General features: G+C 43.1%; 1 protein-coding gene across 3 annotated transcripts in view; it reads left to right on the forward strand.

Moving 5' to 3' along the window:
- The window catches only part of INSC (INSC spindle orientation adaptor protein), a 126,202-nt gene that overhangs the window by 15,018 nt on the left and 86,210 nt on the right, over positions 1 to 24,974 (forward strand). For all 3 annotated transcript variants that reach the window (XM_082628670.1, XM_082628672.1, XM_082628671.1), the window contains exon 2: positions 20,114 to 20,214. In XM_082628670.1, the coding sequence (XP_082484796.1) occupies positions 20,159 to 20,214 (56 nt within the window). In that variant the 5' untranslated portion in view covers positions 20,114 to 20,158. The remainder of the gene's footprint in view (positions 1 to 20,113; positions 20,215 to 24,974) is intronic.

Below are 24,974 nucleotides of genomic sequence, written 5' to 3' on the forward strand. Positions count from 1 at the left end.
TTGCTGTTCAGAAATTTTTTGTTTGATATAGTCCCACTTATTCATTTTTACTTCTGTTGCTTATGCTTTTGGTGTCAGATCCAAAAAGTCATTGCCAAGACCAGCATCAAGGGACTTTTATCCTAGGAGGTTTAGAGTTTTAGGACTGACATTTAAATTTTTAATTTACTTTGATTTAATTTTTGTCAGTGGTAAAAGGTAGGGGTCCAATTTCATTCTCTTGCATATGAATATCCAGTTTTCCCAGTACCATTTATTGAAGAAACTCTCTTTTCCCCTTTGAGTGTTCTTGGCTTCCTTGTCAAATATTAGTTGACCATATATGCAGGGGTTTATTTCTGGGTTCTTGATGCTTTTTCATTGATCTATGTGTCTGTTTTTATGCTAGTCTCATATGGTTTTGATGCTATAGCTTTGTAGTATAGTTGGAAATCTGAAAGTGTGATGCTTCCAGCTTTGTTCTCCTTTCTCAATATTGCTTTGGCTATTTGGGGTCTTTTGTAGTGTTATATGAATGTTAGGATTTTTTTTTAAATTTCTGTTAAAAATGCCATTAGATTTTTGATGGGGATTACATTGAGTCTGTAGACAGCTTTTGGTAGTATGAACATTTTAACAATATTAATTCTTCTCCTCCATGAACATGGGCTATCCTTCCATTTATTTGTGTCTTCTTTAGTTTCTTTCATCCATGTCTTATAGTTGTCAGTGTACAGATATTTCACTTCTTTGGCTAAATTTATTCCTAAGTAATTTATTCTTTTTGATGCTATTGTAAATGGGATAGTTTTCTTTATTTTTCAAATAGTGTGTAGTTAGTGTATAAAAATGCAACTGATTTTTGCATGTTGATTTTGTATCCTGAAAGGAAAAAAAAATTACTGAATTCATTTATTAGTTCTAACAGCTTTTTGGTGGAGTCTTCAGGGTTTTCTATATGTAAGATTATGTCATCTGCAAACAGAGACAGTTTCACTTCTCCTTTCTGATTTGAATGTCTTTTATTTTTTTCTTGCTTAATTGTTCTGGCTAGGACTTTTAGTACCATGTTGAATAGGAGTGGTGACAGTGGGCACCCTTGTCTTGTTCTTGATCTTAGAAGAAAAGCTTTCAAAGTTTCACCATTGAATATGATGTTAACTGTGAGTTTGTCATATCTGGCCTTTATTATGTTGATGTATGTACCTTCTATACTCAATTTGTGGAGAGCTTTTCTCATGAGAGGGTGTCAGATTTTGTCAAATCCTTCTTCTGCATCTATTGAGAGGAACATATGGTTTTTATCCTTTTTTCTATTAATGTGGTATATTATATTTATTGATATGTGTATGTTGAACCCTCCTTACACCTCAGGATAAATCCCACTTGATTATTCAAACTGAATTTAACAGCACATTAAAAGGATCACATACCAGGTCTTCCTTTTTTTTTTTTTTTTTTTTGCGGTACGCGGGCCTCTCACTGTTGTGGCCTCTCCCGTTGCGGAGCACAGGCTCCGGACGCGCAGGCCCAGTGGCCATGGCTCACGGGCCCAGCCGCTCTGCGGCATGTGGGATCTTCCCGGACCGGGGCACGAACCCGTGTCCCCTGCATCAGCAGGCGGACTGTCAACCCCTGCGCCACCAGGGAAGCCCCAGGTCTTCTTAATTAACCTTCCATTTCTCATTTTCAGAAGATTTCTCATATGCTTGTCCTGGAGATGGGCTGGGCTTTTCTGTCTGCAGAAGGGGGTTCTGAGAGCAACCCTCTTAGCTGTTTCTCTTTTGCCCAAACTAGCTCAGTCTTTGCTCTGGGGCAAGAGGGAGGCTCAGGGGCAATAAGTGTGGGCAAGAAGGAGCTCTCCCCTCATATTACCAGGCAGGAGCAACAGTGGGAATCACCCCCAACCCCTCCCAATTCACTTTCTGCTTATGCTTTGGGATGTACGTACGTGCTTTCACTCTGTCTCTCCTGTTTCCTCCTCCTCTCTCATTAATCAAGTTTCCACACTTGCTTTCGTCTATTTTGGGGCTTGCTATTCAATTCTCTAAGTTTATTCCAGGGTCAATATCACATTGAACTTACTGTTTCAAAATAAGTCTTACTATCTGGCAGGAAAATCCTCCCAATTTATTTTTTCAGGAGTAATCTTGGGTTTACTCATCAAGTGCTAGGAAAGAATCTTGTGGGGATTTGATTGGGATTGCATGGAATCTATAGGTCAATTTATGGCAAACTGACATTTTCCTGTCTATATACATGAAATACCTCTTCATTTATTTTGGCCTTCTTTAATATCTTTTAATAATATTTTATCATTTTCTCAATAAGGGACTTGCACATTTTAAGATTAATTTCTGTATACCTTATATATCTTTGTTGCTTTTGTTAATGCCCTCTCTTCTAAGTTTCATTTTATTTTTGTGCTGGTGTCTAGGACTATACTTGACTTTTTAAAAAAATATATCTTTATTGGAGTATAATTGCTTTAAAATGGTGCGTTAGTTTCTGCTTTATAACAAACTGAATCAGTTATACATATACATATGTTCCCATATCTCCTCCCTCTTGCATCTCCCTCCCTCCCACCCTCCCTATCCTACCCATCCAGGTGGTCACAAAGCACCGAGCTGATCTCCCTGTGCTATGCAGCTGCTTCCCACTAGCTATCTATTTTACGTTTGGTAGTGTATATATGTCCATGGCACTCTCTCACTTTGTCACAGCTTACCCTTCCCCCTCCCCATATCCTCAAGTCCATTCTCTAGTAGGTCTGTGTCTTTATTCCCATCTTACCCTTAGGTTCTTCATGACATTTTTTTTTCTTAGATTCCATATATATGTGTTAGCGTACGGTATTTGTCTTTCTCTTTCTGACTTACTTCACTCTGTATGACAGATTCTAAGTCCATCCACCTCACTACAAATAACTCAATTTCATTTCCTTTTATGGCTGAGTAATATTCCATTGTATATATGTGCCACATCTTCTTTATCCATTCATCCAGTGATGGACACTTAGGTTGTTTCCATCTCCTGGTTATTGTAAATAGAGCTGCAATGAACATTATGGTACATGACTCTTTTTGAATTATGGTTTTCTCAGGGTATATGCCCAGTAGTGGGATTGCTGGGTCATATGGTAGTTCTATTTGTAGTTTTTTAAGGAACCTCCATACTGTTCTCCATAGTGGCTGTACCAATTCACATTCCCACCAGCAGTGCAAGAGTGTTCCCTTTTCTCCACACCCTCTCCAGCATTTACTGTTTCTAGATTTTTTGATGATGACCATTCTGAGTGGTGTGAGATGATATCTCATTGTAGTTTTGATTTGCCTTTCTCTAATGATTAATGATGTTGAGCATTCTTTCATGTGTTTGTTGGCAATCTGTATATCTTCTTTGGAGAAATGTCTATTTAGGTATTTGGCCCATTTTTGGATTGGGTTGTTTGGGTTTTTTGTTATTGAGCTGCATGAGCTGCTTGTAAATTTTGGAGATTAATCCTTTGTCAATTGCTTCATTTGCAAATATTTTTTCCCATTCTGAGGGTTGTCTTTTGGTCTTGTTTATGGTTTTCTTTGCTGTGCAAAAGCTTTGAAGTTTCATTAGGTCCCATTTGTTTATTTTTGTTTTTATTTCCATTTCTCTAGGAGGTGGGTCAAAAGGATCTTGCTGTGATTTATGTCATAGAGTGTTCTGCCTATGTTTTCCTCTAAGAGTTTGATAGTTTCTGGCCTTACATTATACTTGACTTTTGTATATATATTTTTAGCCACCTTTCTAAGCCTTTTCATGAATTAAAATAATTTCTTTGTAGGTACTTTTGGTCTTTCCACATTGGTAATGAGGGTAACTTGCTAGTTCATGGTACATTTTTATAAGAATTTGGGAAAGATACCATGTCTGGGAAGACATAGACCCATGGAGACTTGGTCTGCCATGTGAGCTGCAGGTCTGTGTCTGGTGGACCCAGCCCTGTGTAGGGTGTGTGGCTGAGTGGTCACAGCAGAGGCCAACTTCAGCCTCCACTCACCCCCTTGGCTGTGTGCTGTTGTGGAAAATCATATCAACTGTGAATAATGACAGTTTTGTTTCTTTCCATTCGTATACATTTTCATTTTTTCTATGCTAGCTAAAATTTTCATACAATAATGAATAGAAGTTGGTGGGAGGTGGCATTTTAATTTTGCTTCTGACCTCACAGGAAATGCTTTCAACATTAAATATGTTGTTCCTGTATATTTTTTTCTCAGTAGATGCCCTTTAATTAGTTTAAGGAAGGTCTCTTTTACTCCTCGCTTTCTAAAGGTTTTGTTATGAATGGCCGTTGAATTTTATAAAATTACTCTTCTCCATCTATTGAGATAATCATAGGGTTTTTCTTCTTTTACCTATTAATGTAGTGAGTTTCATTAATCTATTTTCTAATGTTAAAGCAGCCATGTATTTTTAGGCTAAACCCAACTTGGCCATGATTTATTATTCTTTTTATATATATAGCTGGATTCTGTTTACTAATATTTTATTTATTATATTTTTGTCTATGTCGATACATGAGTTTGTCCTAAAGATTTCCTATCTTGTGTCCTTTAGTTTCAGTTTCAAAATTATGTCAGTCTTATAAAATGAAGTATGTTTTGTTTTATTCTTATTCTCTGGAAGATCTTGACAAAGGAAGAGTTATATTTCCTTTGAATGATAGAAACTCATCTGTGAACTTCTCTGTGCCTGGAGTTTTCCTTAAGGGAAGAGTTTTAACTATTGATTAATTTATTCAGTAGTTATAGATCTATTTCTTCTTGAGTCATTTTTGGTAAATTGTATTTTTATAGGAATTTATCTAGTTTATTAATGATTTCAGTGAGATTGCAGAATATTCTTGTTCATATAATATTATCCATCATATTCTTTTATTTCTGCTGCATTTGTAGTAATAGACTCGCTTTTATTGTTAATATTGATTATTTGTGTTTCCTTTCTTTTTTCTGATCTTTTTCTGATCTTACCAGTAGTTCATCTATTTTATTTATTTTCAAAAACTAACTCTATTGGTCATTTCATTTGTGTTTATGTTTTGTTTTATGTTTTTGTTGTGTTTTGTTTAATGTTTGCTTCTATCTTAACTATTTTTCTCTTGCTACGTTGAAATTATTCTCTTCTTTTTAAAATCTCTCATGTTGTTAGAAGTTAGAATTCTTCCAATTTTCATATTTTCTAATTTAAGCATGAAATTTTTGCTCTTAATTTTACTTATCGGTATACTATATGATTTGGTTTTTTAAATTTTTTAGTACTTTAAAAAATTTTATTTATTTTTATTTATTTTTGGCTGCATTGGGCCTTTGTTGCTGCACATGGGCTTTCTCTCGTTGTGGTTGAGCGGGGGCTACTCTTTGTTTCTGTGCACGGGCTGCTCATTGTGGTGGCTTCTGTTGTTGTGAAGCATGAGCTGTAGGCGCATGGGCTTCAGTAGTTGTGGCATGTGGGCTCAGTAGTTGTGGCTTGCGTGCTCTAGAGTGCAGGCTCAGTAGTTGTGGTGCACTGGCTTAGTTGCTCTGCAGCACGTGGGATCTTCCCGGACCAGGGGTTGAACCTGTGTCCCCTGCATTGGCAGGCGGATTCTTAACCACTGTGCCACAAGGGAAGCCCCTATACTATATGATTTTTGTATGTGTGTTTTCATAAGCATTCATGTTTATTTTCTAATTTCTGTTATAATTTCTCCTTTGACCTATGATTTGTGTGTTTAAAATATCCAAACATATGGAGGTCTTCATATTGGGGCAGAGATTACAATCTGTAGGATACCAGTCATTTGAAAATTGCTGAAACTTGCTTTAAGATCCAGTCACTAGTCATTAAAAAAAAATCATGACTCATGAATCCTTGAAAAAGATGTGTATTCCTGATAAGTTGAATGCAGTGTTCTATTCATAAACATTAACTCTAACTTAATTGTGACATTCAAATCTTCTGTATCTTTACTGATATTTTTTTGGCTTGAACTGTCAGTCAATGACAGAATTGTGTTGGAATCTCCATCTGTGATTCTGAACTCATTCATTTCTCCTTGAAATTTTATCAGTTTTTACTTTGTATATCTGTATTATTGTTATTATGTACGTCATTATTATATCTTCTTGATGGGCTGAACTTTTAATTTTTATGTAGTGCATCTCTTTACCTCTATAATGCTTATTATCTTAAACTTTGTTTTGTATCATATGAATACATTAGCACCAGAATTCTTTAGGTAAATATTTCTATGGTGTATCATTTGTTGTCTTTAACTTCAAGCTGTTTTGGGTGTTTTGTTTTAGGGATATTTCTTGTAGCCAGCACATAGCACACTTTCTCTCTTTCCTTCTCTCTCTCTCTCTCTCTCTCCCTCCCTCTCTTTCTCTTTTTTTCTCTTTCTCTCTCTCTGTCTGTAATGCATGCTTTATAATCTTTGCTTACAAGTGGCTAGTTTAGTTTCTCTCTCCTTACTGTCATTGCTATTATTCACTGATACACCCCCACCCCACACTTCTTTCCTATTTTGGAATTTTTTTATTACTTGTTTTTTCCCCCATCTACATATTTGAAGGGTAATATCTATCTCTACCTCTATGTGTATTCTTTTGGTTGGTTACCTTAAATATTATAGCATAAATAATAACCTAATAAGGCTAAAGTTAATTTACATTTCTATTTTCCTCCTCCCAAATAAAAGAAAATTAGAACACTTTAACTTACTTTAGTCATCCCCTTCTGAATTTACATATACATATTTGAGATTTCTCTTTCTTTCCTTATCCCACAAATGAGGTATTCTTATTGTTTCTTACAGTCAAGGTTTGTTTGTATTTACTCACATAGTAAACATAAGTTTGCTCATCATTCATTCTTATATTTCAAACCTTCCTTCTGACATTACATTCTTTCTGCCTGAAATAAGTCCTTTAGAATTTCCTTTGGTGTGGGATTTTTACTTGTTTGAAAATGTACTTATTTCCTTCTTATTCTTGAAAGAGAGTTTCTTTGGGGATAGAATTTTAGGATAATTATTTTCTGTAATCAGATATTTTTCCACTCTCTCCTGACTTTCATCATTGTTATTTAATGGTCACCTGTAAATCTAATTTCTCTCTGTCTCTGTCTGTCTGTCTCTGTCTCTCTTTTTACCTTTGGATGCTTTTAAAACTTCTCTGTCTTTTGTGCCCTTTAGTCTTATGAGTTATCTAGGGTATGTATATCTTTTGCATTTTTCCTGCTTGGATTCATTGGGATTTCTGGATTTGAAAGTTGTTTTGTCTTTCAAAAATTTTGAGAAATGTTTCAGCCACTATTTTTTGGATATCACTTTTCCCCCTATTCTCTCTCTTATCTCCCTTTAGAAATCTGAGTAAATACTTGTGAGGCTATTTTACTTTCTATTCCGTAGCTTTAGTTCTCTCATATTTTTTGTCTCTTTCTCTCTCTGGGCTGCATTTCAGATTATTTCATTTGTTTTGTCTTTTAATACACCAATCCAATCTTTAGCTGTGATTAATCTGTCCAGTAAGTTTTTCATTTTAATTATTATATTTTAAATTTATATAAGTTCTATCTGGTTCTTTCTGAAATCTGCTTGATCATATTTTATAGGCTCTGTTCCTTGAAAATGTCTCCAAGACTGTCTTTTATTTCTTGAAGCTAAATTCTCTAATCGAGTTTTTTCCCTTCATAGATAATGTGAATTCAGGTTACAAACCTTTCTGAAGGTCATATTGTGGTCATTAATTCTCAGGAGAGACTTTACTTCCTTTTAACCCAGCATCAAAGTTGGGAAAGACAACTTTTCTTGCACCTTCTGAATAGGAGATGTATTTCTCATTCACCTTTGCATTGGGTTTCTGACCTTCTAGACCACTATTTTATTGTTTCCCTAGCCCCTAGGCTTTGTCCCTTGTCTGCTCTACCCCATACCTACATGGAACAGAAGCTTAGGGAATACAGAATTCAGCAGATATTCTCAGGGCAAAAACTGCCTTCAGCTCTTGCTTGTTATTCTTGGTTCCTGCTTTTGCCTTCCTTTTGGTTTCTCCAGATTTCCTACATTTTTGCCAGCTAAGTGATACATTTTAAAAACATTAAAACATCTTTATCAATCCTTTAAAATTCTTCTTATGAAGAAGTATTTTAGGATCTATGTTGTACCATATTGCTGTACATAAAATTCCTGTGTGAACTTTCTCTATAAGAAGAGAAATCAATTATCAAGTAAAAATCAGATGCTAAAACATAGTGGCATAGCATGGATTTATTTAAAGAGAGGGTACAGTCATTACCCTCACTCAACTTACTAGCTATGTACCGTAGCAAATTATTGAATCTCTGGATCTTCATTTCCATGTCTTCAAAATGGGGATAATAGTAGTACTAATTATTTTGAAACTTTTTTGAGAAATAAACTAACTTATAAAAAGAATCTAGAAGTGTACTTGACATACAGTTAAGTGCCCAATACCATATTTCATTAAATTTAAGATGCCACAGACAGTAAGATGCTCTGTAACTTCATAAAAAAGAAAACATGCTTTCAATTAAACTATGACACAATGCAAAGATGCCATTGACTGAAATTACATCCCAATTTCGTATGTTAAAATATGAAAAAAGTGCATCTTAGAACCACCTGACAATACTAAATTTTGGCTATTATTATGAATGGATACATATGAGCAAAGACTACAGTGATTGAGAAATGGAACCTTAGTCTCAATTGATAGGACTTTAAATGTTTGTAGGTATTTATTCCATTCTACCATTACCTCATCAACTTTTGGACTCTGGCTGTTTTGTGCATGAATTAGAGTCTGTGTCCAGAAGGATGATTGTCAGTAGACAAACACAATATTCTACCATCTTCTCTAAGACTGAGGAGGAAGGGGAAAAACATATTTATTGAGAGACCTCTGTGCCTAACACACTTAGGAGTGACTTATATATCATATTTACTTTAATTTTCACAATTAGGTTAATTAAGATTAATTGGTGCAACAAATGACCCCCCAGATATTAGTGACTTAGCACACTATGTTTATTTCTTGCTTACTACACGCACTGATATGGGTTGGGTGACTCTGCTTCAAACTGTGATTCAGGACTCATCTTCTTCCATCTTTTGGCTTTGCCATATTGACCTTTCCAGATGCTCTGACATCACTCAGGAGACAGAAAGGTGAAGAGAGAGGAACAGGAAGAAAGCATACATTTCATTACAATATAATTAAAAAAAAACTTAAGACATCAGAGTTTGATTTATTCCTAGTAACTTGTTGGAGGAAGAAATTACTATAGGTTAGGGTGGTTGGAGGCCTCCCCGATGAAGTAGGATTAAAGCTGAGTTCTGAAACATTGATATTACTTAGAGATATAAAAAGAGAGCTGAGGAGATTTCAGTCTGGATGTGCTGGAGTGGCATGACCAATGCGTAGAATTACGGAAGAGTAAGATGTTTTTGGAGAACAATGAAACACTCTCTTGGGGAATGACTAACATTTATTGAGCTCCTACTCTGTGCTAGACACTGTGTAAAGTACTGTTCAGGTGTTACTGTGATATATGGCTTCCTAAACATAATTGAGCCTCAATAAGACAGCATTCTATGAATGGGCTGTTTTTCATGTTTGACCCACTCTGTGCCCCAAGTAATTAACTCAGATAATCATATTTGGAACATGTGGTCCAAGTACCTGACACTGCACCCTCGCATAGAGGATTCTTTATCTGAGGACGTTATGATAATGACAGTAGGATTTGTTGAGAATGACTGTGTTGTGCTCTCACTCTGGGTTATTCTATTTACAATGGCCCCAGAGTGGGTTCTGGTTCCCTGTCTTTTGTTCCTTTTTGTTAGTGAGCTGCTGAGAACCCTTTGCCATTGCGGCTGAGCCAAAGTTCTGGTTCAGTCTGGACTCTCCTTCAAATGCCCCACACTACTTGGGTCACATAGGGTATGAACTGGGATGTTAATTGTTTCTTCGTGGCCAATGTTACTGATTATAGAAAATGTCTTAGTGTCGTTGTTTGTGCTTATTCAAAGCATGGTCTCTATGTATGAGGTCTTTATCAAATTTCATCCATGGGAGGCTTTTCTTCTTCTCAATATATGTAATATATCCTGCTTTTTAATCCCCTTTAGTGTGAAGCAGCTCTCTGGGCCCGAGGTCTGGGTAGGAAATGGATCTTTCCTTAGGCACAAAGATAGATACCATGAGACTTCCTGTGTGACACCTTTAACTTGTCTCCCTGGCTCAAAGTAGTTATGGTATTGTTATTTCACTTGCTCTTATAAACATCATGCAGGGTACATGATTTTATGTGATTCTCAACAACCCTGAAAATAGATTCAATTCCCATTTTCCAGATGAAGAGGCTGAAGGTCAGAGAGCCCTAGTAAGAGACAAAACTGGGATTGGGATCCCAATCCCAAGCTTTTGGATTTCCATAACCTCACCATGCTACTTTCCAGATGTTATTGAGTAATCTCTAGTTTGGAGGATTTGAGAAGGAAATAAAATCAGAGAAGGTCAGACTATCATGGTTGTTGATGTAGCACTATGGTCTGCTCATGGCTTTAGAAGTAAGAGAAAATGACATTAGTGAAATTGCAAAAGAGTGTACCGTTTTCTCTCTTCTGTCCTCTCTCCCAAGGGTATATAGACACCCCTCAAGCTGGGTCCTCATCATGACTCAGAGAGGGAAATAGCTTGCCCAGTGTGACCTCTGAGCGTGATTTATGAAACAGGATGTATCCAAATTTTCACCACATTGGAGCTATTCAATTTTCTCTAATGGCCTTTATCTGAGAGTTATGTCTATTCGTGGCAGCCACCACCAGTAAGTCATTAGCTTAAAGTATACTGATTGTTAATTTTAGCATCCATCCTGGGCCCTGGGCCCAGTGAGAGAGGACTCTTGCTTTTGCGAATTGAAGCTAAAGAACATTCGAGTAGTTGGCTGACATTTACATCAGGAAAAGGTAGAAAGAAGGGATAGTTAAAAAGTTAATGAGTGGGCTTCCCTGGTGGCGCAGTGGTTGAGAGTCCGCCTGCCGATGCAGGGGACACGGGTTCGTGCCCCGATCCCGGAAGATCCCACATGCCGCGGAGCGGCTGGGCCCGCGAGCCATGGCCGCGGAGCCTGTGTGTCCGGAGCCTGTGCTCCGCAACGGGAGAGGCCACAGCAGTGAGAGGCCCGCGTACAGCAAAAAAAAAAAAAAAAAAAAAAAAGTTAATGAGTAAGAAGCAGTTGACTAGCTGGACATAGTTTAGGAGGTGGTAGAATGGCCTCCGTTTGGCTGCTCTCTACAGGTACTGTTTTCACCAGAAGAGAAATGGAACCAACCTTTATATCAAGCACCCCTGGGTGCCAGGTACTTCATATATGTGATCTTACTGATCTGCACAGCAGTGCCATGAGGAAGGAACCATCACTTCCATTTCAACCTTATGATACAGGAACCCCACTTTACAGATAAGGAAACCTACTACCCAAGGTCACACAGCTAATAACTGATGGAGTTGGGATTTGAACCTTGGCAGTCTGCATTCTTAACCAGCAGAGCTCTGGATGGTGGTGGCCCAAAGGCCCAGCCAAGCCTCCCTCAGGGGCTGCATACCACCTAAGGTCTTGGAGGTCTGGGGCACCATTTTCTCACTTATGACCCTTAGAAAATCAGCAGCTCAGGGCCAGCTCACAGATGCCAGTAACTGCTGTTTCCTTGTGTGGCTCAGGGCTTGGTGCTCCTCTCATGGGCATGTGAGGTGTCAGAGCCCTGGAGCTGGGAAGGGCCCACCCTGAGTCACAGGATGGAGGCATCCATGGCTTTCCTGGATCCAGGGGCCTGGACCTCCCTACAGGATTGTCTCTCACACTACTTCAGGGAAGGCTGCTGGGGGTTGGCTTTGACAAATTGGAACCATTTGGGGGATGGGTGGTCATGTTAATCAGGGACTGGGACACATGGGCCTCAGCCAGGAAAGCTTGACGGGGCCCTTTTTCCTCCAACCTTTGGGGACTCATGGGCACCTCTGAGTCAACCTGCCTGTCCCATTCCAAGGCTGAGCTGAATCAGACCAGGAATCCCTGGAACTTCCCTGTCCACTGTCCATTCCCCTTTGCTTGGTAATCATAGCAAAGGAGAGAGAGCAGGTGTAATTATCCCAGTTTTACAGATGGGGAACTGTGACGCCACTGATTTCCTAGGGTAAATTGCTCTGAACCTGGATGGGTCTCTTCAGACCCTTAACAGGAACAGCCTTCTTTGGATTTCCCATGGGAGGAGTTTATGGGAGTGAGGAGACCTGGGTGCAGGTCCCAGGTGTAGCTCAGCTTACTGTGTGACCTCAAGCAGATTTCTTCCCCTCTCTGAATGTCTCTCTATCTGTTCATGCTGACCTCTCTGTGCTTCAGTTTCCTCATCAGAAAACTGGAGACAATAATAGTAACTTACTTCATAGAGTTATTTTGAGGATTAACTGTAAAGCATTTAGAACAGTGCTTGACACACAGCACCTAGTAAGTGTTTCTCCCTCTACTCCTCCTCATTTTTGTATTATTATTATTATCATCATTATTATTATTACAAGGGGTTCATCGCTAATGCTTCCTATTAGTTCTAATACTCTAAGATTATGATGTGAGCTCCTCCAGGAAGGCTACCTGGATTTTGGCTGGCGGCTATGATCTTACCCCTGTCAAGTTCATGGACATATTTGTGCATATGGGATTCCTATTACTTTCCAGGTAGGGCCTGGAAAGTAGATGTATCCAGTTAATCAGGTGGAGGCTTGGGATCTTGTCTGTGCTTTACTGAAACTATTCTGGCCCCAGAATTGAGGAGCAGGGCTGAGGTCCGGGTGGGCCCCCTCTATCTGATGCACAGTCCTTCTGGGCTGTCCATCCAGGCTTTTCAGGGCCTGAGGGGACAAGGCTGGCTCTGTGAGCCCTGAGGTCTGTTCTACCTACTTGCTGGGCTCCTTCGTCTGACAGCTGTGAGGGGCCCTTGGGGCCTCCTCCGGGGAGCCAGCGCTCTCTATATTTCATGAGGCTCGGTCCATTCAGCAGGGCTGGGTGGCAGCTTGCTTGGTTTCTTGCATCTCCCCTGGGAATAAGCGTTTTTAAAGTATCTGATCACTGCAGGAGGCTGGCCGCCGCAGCTATCAGTACTGAAGTATCTCTGATGACTATTGCAACCCATGGGAGACAGGTCACACAGAGGCCCGGAGAGGGAGTGAGGAGGGAGGCCCATTGTGGTTACTTCACAAAGCTCATTGCATCCCTCATTTCCACCCCCATGTTCCCACCACTCCAGCCCTAGGGCTTTCGGGGTCCCCCGGGAGATTGTATTTGTAGAGATTGTATTTGTAAATGAACTCCGGCTGCTGGTCTCATTCCCTGAGGCCCATCCACTCCACTGTTCACCATGGGAGCTGAAATTCCACTCTGATTATTTCACTCTCCTGCTCAAACACCTTCAGTGGCTCCCATCAACCACAGGATAGAATCTAAAGAATCAGTTCCTTTAGTATATAGGACTATAGAGACACCTTCCCTCCAGCCCCCGGGAGAGTCTCTAATACCTGCTCCATTTTCTGGTCTCCTGGCTATGGCTCACACTGCTCTCCTGACACTGAATGTCCTTGTCCCATCTTCACCTGGCAAAATCCCACCCTGCATTTAAGACACCTCCTCTAAGAAGTCAGGCCTATTCCCCAGCTGAAAGTGACCACTACTTTTTCTGTATTTCCGTGCCACTGGGATAGCTTTCTCTGAACTCTACCACGAGCCCAGAGGGCTCCAGCCTTCTAGAAACACTTGCAGTTCCCTAACCTTACCATGTTCAGGATTCTGTGCCTTTCACACGCCCTTCCCTCTGCCCGCACATACTTCCTACCCACCCCTTCTCCTTCCCTTATTCCCACATTCTTCTCTCAGCTTTGGGAGCATGTCCTGAGAAACCTTCCATGACCCCTCCCACCACCTTCCATTCTCACCTACTACTGCTTGGAGGCCCAATGGACCTCCCTTAGCATCCCCTTGGTTACCTGTTGTTGTAGTTTTTGTGCAGCTTTGGGACTGTCTGTTGGTACACCTGCCTGTCTGGAGAACCTGATGAGTAGGGAGGGAGGCTGCCCAGGGGTACCACCAGACAGGGAGGACTGCAAAAACTCAGGAGAGGCAGGTGCTTTGTCCCATGGATGTTAGGAAGCGGAGCCCTTTCCACGCAGTGTGTTATGGTTGCAAAAGGCCCTCTGACCTTTGCCTCACTGAATTCTCTCAACAGTGTGGTGGAAATAGGTACCTTTGTCTCCGGTTTACCAGTGCGGAAGCTGAAGTTCCTTCAATAAGAACTCACCTAGTCAATCAACAAGTGTTAATTGATCTGATTGTTATGTACCAGGCACTGTGTCAGGAAGCGGGTGGGGTGGTGGGAGTGGGGAGGAGATACAGCAGAGAGCAGGTCAGACCTAGTGCCCACCCCTGGGATGATCCTCAAGAGAGAAAGACATTAAGCACTAAGTTCACAGTGAATTGTTTAATTATAATTGTGATAAATTCCATGGAGGAGAAATAATGAGGGGGTAGGGTATTGTATGATGAGGGACTTGACTGAATCCCTGGGTCAGTGCCCCTCCTACCCTTCCCCCCACCCACCTTCCCCAGCTCCCATTCCTCTCTCTATTGCTACTGCTGGAGCTTAACTGCTTTCCACAATATTTGCTGTTCTGTTCCCGTTGACAGCCCTAATGGAGTCTGCAGATTAAACAATCCCAGCCCTGCCTTGAGCTGTACTCGGCTTGGCCCATTAGACAACAGCAGAAGCCGCCCTTGCTCCTGGTTCTAATTGAATAATTTACTGTAAATAGCCTTCATTTCCTCCAGAGCCCAAGCTGGCTCCTTAGCCAAACAGAGGTGAGCAAGGGCTGCCTCTAATGGGATGCAGGAGCAGAAATGAGCAGTTGTCCCAGCAGGCATTGAATTAAATCAGAGACACTTAAGGCTTCAAGTTCTTCTTGAAAATGAGCCACTCCTGGTGGGGAGACACAGCCAAGAGCCCTGCAGAACCCAGGCTGCCAACTCCGGGGTAGGATTTCCAATGAATTAGGAAGACCCTTGGGCTGGGGGTGGAGGTGATGGAGTTTCCTCTTTCCTGCTCACTCCTGCAGGTGTCCTTTTCACCTCTCTCATGGGCAAGGTAGCATCTCTGCCTGAGATATATTTCTCAGCTCTTCCTTCCATGAGGAAGTATACTCCCACTTTGAGGCTAGCACGTGCCAAGTGCATGATATATTACATTGAATTATATTATATTATATTATATTATATTATATTATATTATATTATATTAATCTATAAGGGAGTTTTATGAGTGATCTCATTTAATGCTCATGAGGCTCCTAGGAGGCAGGTATAATCAGAGAAACCACATTCATGAGGGTTGATGCTTTCCCCAAGGTCATGTACTTATCAGGCACAGAATCAGGATTTGAATCCAGATCTACCAGACTCCAAAATTCAAGTTCATTCTGCAATACCAGTGAGGACAGATGGCATGGGGCAGAGAGGTTACCTTGAATTCATTCTTGGTTTCCTGACATGCTGAGCAGCTTTGGAGGGGTTCTACTCTCTCTGCTCAATAGGATGAGTCTGGCTTAGGGCAGTGGGAGGGGGCAGCCACCCAGCACACTTGAAACAGGTCTCTCTACAAAGCTGGTGACACTTTATTTATTTATTTATGTTTAATGTCTTTATTGGAGTATAATTGCTTTACAATGGTGTGTTAGTTTCTGCTTTATAATAAAGTAAATCAGCTCTACATATACATATATCCCCATATCTCCTCCCTCTTGCATCTCCCTCCCACCCTCCCCATCCCACCCCTCTAGGTGGTCACAAAGCACCCAGCTGAACTCCCTGTGCTATGTGGCTGCTTCCCACTAGCTATCTATTTTCCATTGGGTAGTGTATATATGTCCATGCCTCTCTCTCACTTCGAAAGCTGGTGACACTTTAGGCTTTAGCTGGGACTGTGGCTTCCCATCCCCTGATCCCTTTAGGACCCATAACTCTGTCCTTACGACTCACCAGAGGAACCAACCAATGAGCAACAGGAGAGATGCCCCCACTGTCTGTGCCCCTCTTCCTCCCACCATTTGGGTGCAGTGTTTGGATGCTTCATTTTTTGAGCACTGTTCTGTCCTCTGGCTGTGTCACTGAGGTCCGACACTTAATGAAGCTGGAGAACTCATGGTTTCGGAGGTGGGAGCAGTGGGAGGCACTGATGAGAGGGAAGAGGGCTCAGCTGTGTGTGAAGGGTAGGGGCTGGGTGTCGCCACCATGGAATGGAGTCAGGCTTCCAGTTAGCAAATGCTGGACCTGTGTCACTTTTGTTGCTCTTATCATCTTCACCTGCTCCAGCACCTCATCTCCCCTCTGATCATAAAGCCTAGATACCAGTCCTCTGTCACCTACTAGCTGTGTGATCTGGGGCAGTGCACGTAGTTCCACTGAATTTCAGAGGTCTCATCTGCAACAAGGGGATGATGATAGTATTAAATGAGTTAATGCTATATGAAGCATTTAGAACAGTGCCTGGCACATAGTACACACTCAAAAAATATTAGCAATTTTTTTTTTTTTTTTTTTTTTTTTTGCTGTAATGGGCCTCTCAATGTTGTGGCCTCTCCCGTTGCGGAGCGCAGGCTCCGGACGTGCAGGCTCAGCAGCCATAGCTCACGGGGCCAGCCACTCCGCAGCATGTGGGATTCTCCCAGACCGGGGCACGAACCCATGTCCCCTGCATCGGCAGGCGGACTCCCAACCACTGCGCCACCAGGGAAGCCCCAGATTAACTCCTGATAGTCCCTATCTCACCTTCCAGATTTTCTCTCTTACCTGTTCCCCATACCCAGTAAATATGAGCTGTGGCTCCTCTGAGAGCTAATCTGATTCACAATCCCAGCTTCAGCCATGTAAGTGCACAGTCCCACACTGAGCAAGATGGGGTTTCAGACAATCCAGGAGTTTGTCCCATTGAGGGAAAGAGGCATAAATAATACAGTCTGTGCATAGGGCAGTGATACACGTGCAGCCCAGATGTCCCCAAGAGGGCTCTCCAGCCTCTGGGAACACATGCAATCACATGAACCAAGGTTTTGTTAGCAGGCAGCCTCCACTGGCCTAACTGCTGGGAAGCTGTGGATGGAGGAATGAGGACATCTCAGCGGATGTTTTTAACAAAATCAAGATATATTAGGTTTATTGCATCCCCCTCAGCTGAGAGCCCAGTGGTTGCTAATGAAAAGGAAGAAATTGTTTGAGCATGATTTGTTCCATCTGGGTTCTAGCTGGCTTCTCCCTGACGGGCTCACAGGCCAGTGATTAGGAATCTGTTCTAGAATTTCGTGGTCACCAAGATGTGTTTCTGGAACCTACCTCTTGGGAAAATCGGAATATTCTCCTGCATTCAGGGACCCTTTCTCAGGGTCCCTCAGATACGACTTGATCAGATCCAGGAGGTCCTCCAATATTCTAGGGTGTGCTCACAGAATCCTAACTTGTTCACACTTTAAAGGGCCTTGGAACTTCCTGTGTCCTTAAACTTTCCTTACTGTCACTTGCCTTAAGCTTATTCCCTCTTCAACCTTTTTGTTCTGCTCCCTTTCTTCTCCATGGTGAAGATGGAGCTAAAATAAGACCTGCTTGCTCACTGAGCTCTGATCACGTCAAAGCATTCACTCTGAGATGCTGGTATTTCCCTTTTTGGTTCTTTCGTCAAACACATTGAAAACAGAACAAATACCTCATCTTGTTGTTGCTAGCTTTTTTCTTTTGTGCCATTCTCTTCAGGCTGCTGACTCACTGGGTTCCAAAAATATACCTTCTCAATAATGAAAATAATGAAAGTAATAAAAATCATGATACTCCTGATGCTAAAGAGGCCTCGTGGAGCACTGTTATTGTGCTAGGTGCTTTATATGCTGTATCTAATTTTCTGCATCTCCCCTGGCAAAGCTGACCACAGGGCTGAACACAGCGCAGACTCTCAGGACATAATAATAAGTATTTATTTAGCTCTCAATCTGGCCTGACACTTCTGCATTCCTGATCTTATGTCATTGTTATAATAGCCCTGTAAAACAGATACTATTATTCTCAGTTGCAGATGAAGAATTAGGGCTCAACATAAATGTATTAAAAATTCATTCCACTCATTATTTCTATAGACATGTCTAGTGTTTGCTAAGTGCCCAGCCCTTGGAACCAAGTGGTCCCTGCCCTCCAGGGTCTCACAGTCTAGTGGGGTCAGCAGAGCAGGGAACAGGCAGTGACAGTGAGTCTCTGGAATGATCTAAAGCCTTAGTTTATTCTGGGCTTCTTCCTCCCTATATTTTTCAGATTCACATTTTTTATCTTTTATTCCAAGCATCACAAGGGGTACTTTATGTCCAGCCACATCACTATTTATTAAAGTCCTCCTCCCTTCTTTTCTCATAAGGGTCACTTTTAATCATAGTGTAAGAGTTTAAGTTTTCTGGGCTTAATTGCTGCCCTCCTCAGCTGTATCCTCCCACAAGTTCATACTTGTGTTTTCTCTGAATGTCTTGAAATCTGCTGTCCTCAAGCTCAGGATAGGACAAGTGACAGACAACCATCTCTTGACTATTGCTTTACCCAGGCAAAGGTGACAGAATCTCCATTTTCCTCAAGGAAGGCTTCTTCATTGGCTTGGAGAAAGAGGTGGCAGAGAGGGAAGAATGGAGATGGGATGGCGAGGCAGGAGACAAACAGGTGGGCAGCTGATTTTATGGAGGAAGAAGAACACTGTTGTCTTGGTCTAACCTATGAGGCACAGGCAAGCCAAGTGGGTGCTCAGTGCTGGGATTGGAGGCCCCGGAACCTGGATCGCCTTTATCAGTTAGGCTGCTTTTGGGTATACTAAACCAAAATCCTCACTTAGACAAGAACTTTATTTATTTATTTATTTATTTATTTTAAACTTTTTTTTTTTTTTTTTTTTTTTTTGCTGTACGCGGGCCTCTCACTGTTGTGGCCTCTCCCGTTGCAGAGCACAGGCTCCGGACGTGCAGGCTCAGCGGCCATGGCTCACGGGCCCGGCTGCTCCGCGGCATGTGGGATCTTCCCGGACCGGGGCATGAACCCGTGTCCCCTGCATCGGCAGGTGGACTCCCAACCACTGCGCCACCAGGGAAGCCCAGAACTTTATTATTTTACATACTAGGAAGCCCAGAGGTGGGCCAGACTCAGCACTGGTTGATTCAGTGGCTCAGTGATCAAGAATGCAGGTTTCGTTCCTCTGTGTGCCTTCTTTCTTCTCCAGCTGGGTCCCCTCTTGATTGCAGGATGGTCTGTAGCAGCAATGGAGCGACGTGCTTCCTTGTTCAGGTCCAATGGGAGAGATACTATCTCATCTTGTGGCTGGCTAGCAGTTAAGGACAAAGTTAACTTTTCCTAGAAGCGATTCTGTCATGGCTCAGTGGCTTTAATTCAGTCACATGCTTATTCCTAAACCAATTCCTGGCAGTTTGCATGAAATTACATCATCTAAAGTGGAATGGATTTGGGGAAGCAACCACCATGCCCATTACAGGGTCGCATTTCCCAGGCATAAGCAAAGTGAAGAACCTAGTACTGTGACAGTATATACTGATAGTTAGGGAGTTAGCATAGAGAGTTGCCAGATTTAGCTAATAATACAGGATGCCCAGTAAAATGTGAATTTCAGATAAACTCTAAACTTTTTAAGTATAAGTATGTCCTATGCAATATTTGCTAGTCTATGTGTCCCAATATTTGGTGCAAAGCAAAATGGGTTAGGTACATGTTGGGCCATGAGACCTAAGAAAAGATTCTAGGGGTTCATAGTGGGCTAGGGGCTTAGATTCAAGATCAGACCTGAGTCCTGCATTGCTTGTGTGAGGATAGTGGAGTATAAACTGGTTCAAACAGCAGAGGAGGGCCAGGGGGCCTTCCCTCCACACCTGAGATGACTCCTTGTGGCCAGGATTTGGGAGAGAAAATGATTGAGCCTCCTCACTCTGGGGACCCTCGTTGACCCCATCCTGCCTTCTCTTTCCAGGGCCCCGACCGCTGTGGGCAGGCTTTGCTGCAGATTGGCGTCAACATGATGGCGCTGCCTGGAGGCCGCCACCTGGACTCCATCCCCTTGCCGGGTCAGCGGTAAGTCCCACTGCTGTGTCTCAGGGCCAGGCCTGCCCCATCTGGACTCTGGCTGAGGCCCAGCCCCAGGATCCTGAGGTTTGCAGGTGGCCCCCTCTCTCTGTGCACTGTGCTGGGGAGGAGGCTTAGGACAAGGTATCGGGGATGCCACAGTCACTCAGCAAATAGAAATGGAACTGAGCCCTGGGGTACAGAGGAGTCAGCCATATCCTGCCCCAAGGAGCTAGTTTAAGATCCAGGCAGACAATGAAGCAAAGAGTCAAGTGAAGTGTGCTGCTAAGATAGGGGACCCCAGAGGCAGCTCTGGATCCTGCCAGGGCCAGGAGGCTGGAGCCACTGGGGGAAGTGGCCTCTCTGAGCCCCTTGGAAGAGGTCAGCCTACCATTAGGTGGCTTTCTCTCAGAGCACCAGGGAGAGGAGTGGGCACAGAGCTGATCCTTGGGAAACACTTGTTGCCCTGAGAGGCAGTGGGGGTGGGGGTGGGAGGAATACACTGAGCAGCAGGTGAAGCCCGGATGATGAGCTGAGAAGGAAAGACCTGAGGCTCTAAAGCTGCCTTCACACAGGTGAAAGGGATGGGGAAGCAGGTGTAGATCTGACATGACTGGTCCTGGAGGCCTGAGGCAGAAGCAAAGGTGGAGGCACCAGGGCAGCAAATCTATGATGACCAGCTGTCCCGGTTTGCCGGGGACTGTCCTGATTTTGGCACTGAGATTCCTGTGTGCCTGGAAACTCCTCGGTCCTGGGCCAACTGGGGTGGTTGGTCACTCTAATGCAGGTTTGATCTATGGAGGAACTTTGCAGTTTGAGTGCTCAAGGCTCAAACTTAGCCCTTCATTTCTTGCTCAGACATTTTGATGGGGATGTTTCGAGGCAGCAGAATCCAAGTAGCCCTTGCAAGGCCGTTAAATCGTTGTTTTGTTCTGTAGTGTTTTGCTTTAAATATATTATGGTGCCACTACCATCTAATCTCTACTAACCCCTCACCTGAATGGCAGGGGGTTTCAACTTATTTACATCATGCATTTCTATATTGTTTGTTTGATTTTTGAGTATTATTTTATAATCAGAAAAGAGTGGAACTGTCTAGATGAAGAGGAATCTTAGTCTTCCCATCACCAGTCCTGCCCAGGTAGTAGGTTGGAGATTGTGTATCCAGATGGGCAGCAGCAGCTGTGGCAAAAGGGCTTTGGGACACCTCCACAGAACTCATGGGTGTTGGGATGGTCAGACCAGAGGCTGTGCTGGGGGTGGGGAAGCTGTCATCACAGGGCTATTTAGGACAGTGGTTAGGAGTTGGGACCCACTCCACCCAAACTTGATTCTTGGTTCTGCTACTTATTAGCTGTGACCTCGGGTTTCAGTTTATTGATCTATGAAATGGAGATATTTATACTTACATCATCGGGTTGTGATGAGACTTTATAAAGATGTATAAAGATATAAAAATCACCTACCTGAAACATAGAAACTGCTCAATCAACGTTAACTTCTTTAAATAAAGAGTAAGTCCCCAGACTAGAGAATATGGAGCCAAGGTAGATCACATCCTGGCACTCTTTCAGCCCCTGGGAACCACTGATCTCTCTCTTCCAAGCTCCTCAGAATTTTTAAAGATAAAAGAAAGTTAAATTACATAAAAATGATTTAGGAATCAGATCATTATTCTTTTAGAGTCAGGACAGGTTTTCTAACTGATATTGTACAGTAAATACCTTGGGAGGAAAACACCAGACTAATATGGTTCCACAAACACTGCAACCTGCAAAAATGTTTGTTTAGAATGTCTTCAACCTTACAATTCTGTTAGAGCAGGGCAGGCTGCAGAGAGAAGGTGGTATTTCCTTTAATATAGTCATAGCCTGGCATTGCCAGGGCACACCTCCCCAGGATATTGGGGGAATAGAATCCTATTAATCCTCTACCACCCTATTAATCGTCTGTGTTCTAGAGGCATGTGCATGAGCTACATTCACAGCAGAGGCTCATGTGTATTTACAGGATGTCAGAGGGATTCATTTGTCCAATCTGATGCCACATTATGGGCAGACAATAGCAGCCACCTATTCTTCCCTCTTGTTCCAAGCTGTAGAGGCCTCTCTCGTGGGGAATAGCACCGTGGTTATTGTCCCCAGATAAATAATTAATGCTGGATAATTGACTTCTTTTTGTTGTGTTCCACTGAGGCTGAATTTCACTCTGGAGTGTCATTGTTCACCTCAATGTACAAAATAAATAAATACGGTCAAGTTGTGTGGGATCATCTCACAGCCTGGGTGAATCATGTGGGTTAGGCCTTTGGTATTTGAGATCCTTACGGGTAAATAGCATCAAATAGGGCTTTTCTAGGTGCAGGCTTCTGGAAGAGAACAGAGGGCAGGGAGCAACCGAGTCTGAGGCCAGGGGTTGGGATCCTGAGCTGAATTTGTGTGGGGGATAGGAGGGTGTGTGATAGTTCTCTCAACACTGACTGTGTCTGAATCTCCTGGGAGGTTTTCGTATTTAAAAATAATAAAACAGACAAGCCAAAGAACAAAACCCTACTCTTGGAAACTTTAATGTGGGAACTCTAAGTGGTTGAAAGCATATAGACCTTGGAATCAGACTTGGGCTCACATCCCAGCTCCACTTCCTATCAGCTGTGTGACTTTGGCTGCTGCCTAACCTGTCTGAGCACCAGCTTTATTGTCTGTAACAGGATGTCAGTCGTTAAGTGCTTTAAAAGGTCGTGTAAGTGCTGGGGTCCAGGAAGGAAGGTCTCTCTAGGCCTCAGGGTGCCAACCCACACATCACCAGGCCATCCCTGTAATACTAACACACCCCTCCTCCCTCCCTCCCTCCCTCAGCAGTGGAAACCCTCGCAAGCTCAGGTTCAAAGACTTCCCTGGAGGTTCATGGACTTATTGGTGGGATTGAAGGGGACAGGGGATCAGCCACAGGAGACTGTGGCTGCTGTGTCTCTAGCTGATCTTTGCTTTCTTCTTGCGTCTCTGGGCCCCCATCTTTGTGTCTGGTACATTGATTCCCTCCATTGGCTCTGGGCTGGGTGGTAGTGGTACTGGGACCCAGCCATGGTGGTCTGGGTGTTGCCACCTGTCTGCCTGCTCCCAGGGTTGTGCTTTCCCCCATCGCAGCGTAGCCCTCATCTTCTGCAGGAATCCTGATGGCCCAGTCCTTTGATTTGACTCTCTCTATGGAGAGGTTCCTACAGGGTGGGTTGGAGGCCAGTCTGAGGGATGCACACAGGGCCACATCCAGACATGTCCTCCCTCTCCCTCCCTCCCTCCCTCCCTTCCTTCCTTCTTTCCTTCTCTCCTTTCTTCCACTACTTCTCTTACCCACAGATCAAGCTGGGACACTGACATTTTCTCTCTGGTTTCCTGCCAGTGAGGGTGGGAATACTGATGAAAGGACTGGGCTTCACTAACCCCATAACAAAGTTGGCTCACTCTCATCCAGCATTTGCTAAAAGCTGGATGCTTTTACACATAGCAACTCAGTCCTCATGATAGCCCTTGTGTATACTTATTATTATCTCTATTTTGCTAATGCGGGAGCCATAGTTTAAGTCCTCTGGGAAGCAGCCATTGAGATGGAGTTGAGATTTCAAGATGGTTATTAGGGAGTGCCTTTGGGATCAACACCTGTGGAAGGGAGAGGAAAGAAGCAGGCCTGGTCAGGGGGAGCTGGGGAGCCGTGATGCCTGCTTGATGACGACTCAGCTGACCTCACAGGGACCTTTGGGATCAGAGTGGTTCATTGGCCAGAGTGGCCAGAACCTTCATATCCCACCTTGATCTGTCGTTGGAGTGTGTAGGCAGGCATGACCTCAGGTGAGGTGCCTCTGGGGCAGTAGCTGGGGGGTCTGCCAGCTGGGGACAACAAGTCCTTCCTTGAGGGGGAATCTGAGGGGCACATACAACGTCCATCCCATGAGGAAATGAGGCTTGAGGAGGTTAAGTCACCTACTTGTCCAGGACACGCTGACAAGGATCAGAGCAGAGATACATGTTCCCAGATGGGGCTAGAACATGACTGCCGGCCAGCATTCTATCCTGGCTATCTTTCCCACGATGTTCTTGAGGGCATTGCACAAGCAAATCATTCACTCATTCAGGTAGTCCTTTATTTACTAGCCTTCCACATAATTTCTCAAAATATGTATTGAGTGCAGATCATGTGCTTTGTATGGGGCTTGTGTGCTTAAGGCCATGATTGTGACCAAATACGGTGTGGTCCCTTCCCTTGTGGAACTCACTAATTTATCTCTTGACTTGATCAGGCCTGATTTTGTAGCAAGTATACAACCTGGGGCTTTTATTTGGGGTGTCTCACTGTGAGGGAATCGCTTTCTCACAATGTTTCTGTTCAGCCTGGAATCTGAAACGAGCCAGGGCTGGATGCAGCTGCAGCTAGTGGCAGGCGGCCTCCTGGGTTGCCCCTGGCCTGCTGGCGAGGACCCGCCCAGCTACCCTGAGCCAGTGGGGCCGTTGCAGCCCAGCCTGTCTCCAAGTAGATAATGGCTTGCATGTGTACACCCTTGGTCTGTGGCTGGTTTTCTGATGCTGGGCTGCTTTCTGCGCCTGCGGTGAAATGTGCAGACTGTAATTGTCAATGGGATAATTGGATATTTTTCTGTTGTTTAAATTGAAAGGAAGGCTAATCAAAGCTAGAATCATATTCCCTTCCTTCTCCCATCTCCCAAGAAAAATCCACAGAAACACAGGGCGTGACCTTGTAAAGGCAGAGGGACAATGATT

The sequence above is a fragment of the Mesoplodon mirus genome (assembly GCF_964341445.2).
Source record: "Mesoplodon mirus genome assembly, chromosome: 7".
Taxonomy (NCBI): Eukaryota; Metazoa; Chordata; class Mammalia; order Artiodactyla; family Ziphiidae; genus Mesoplodon; species Mesoplodon mirus.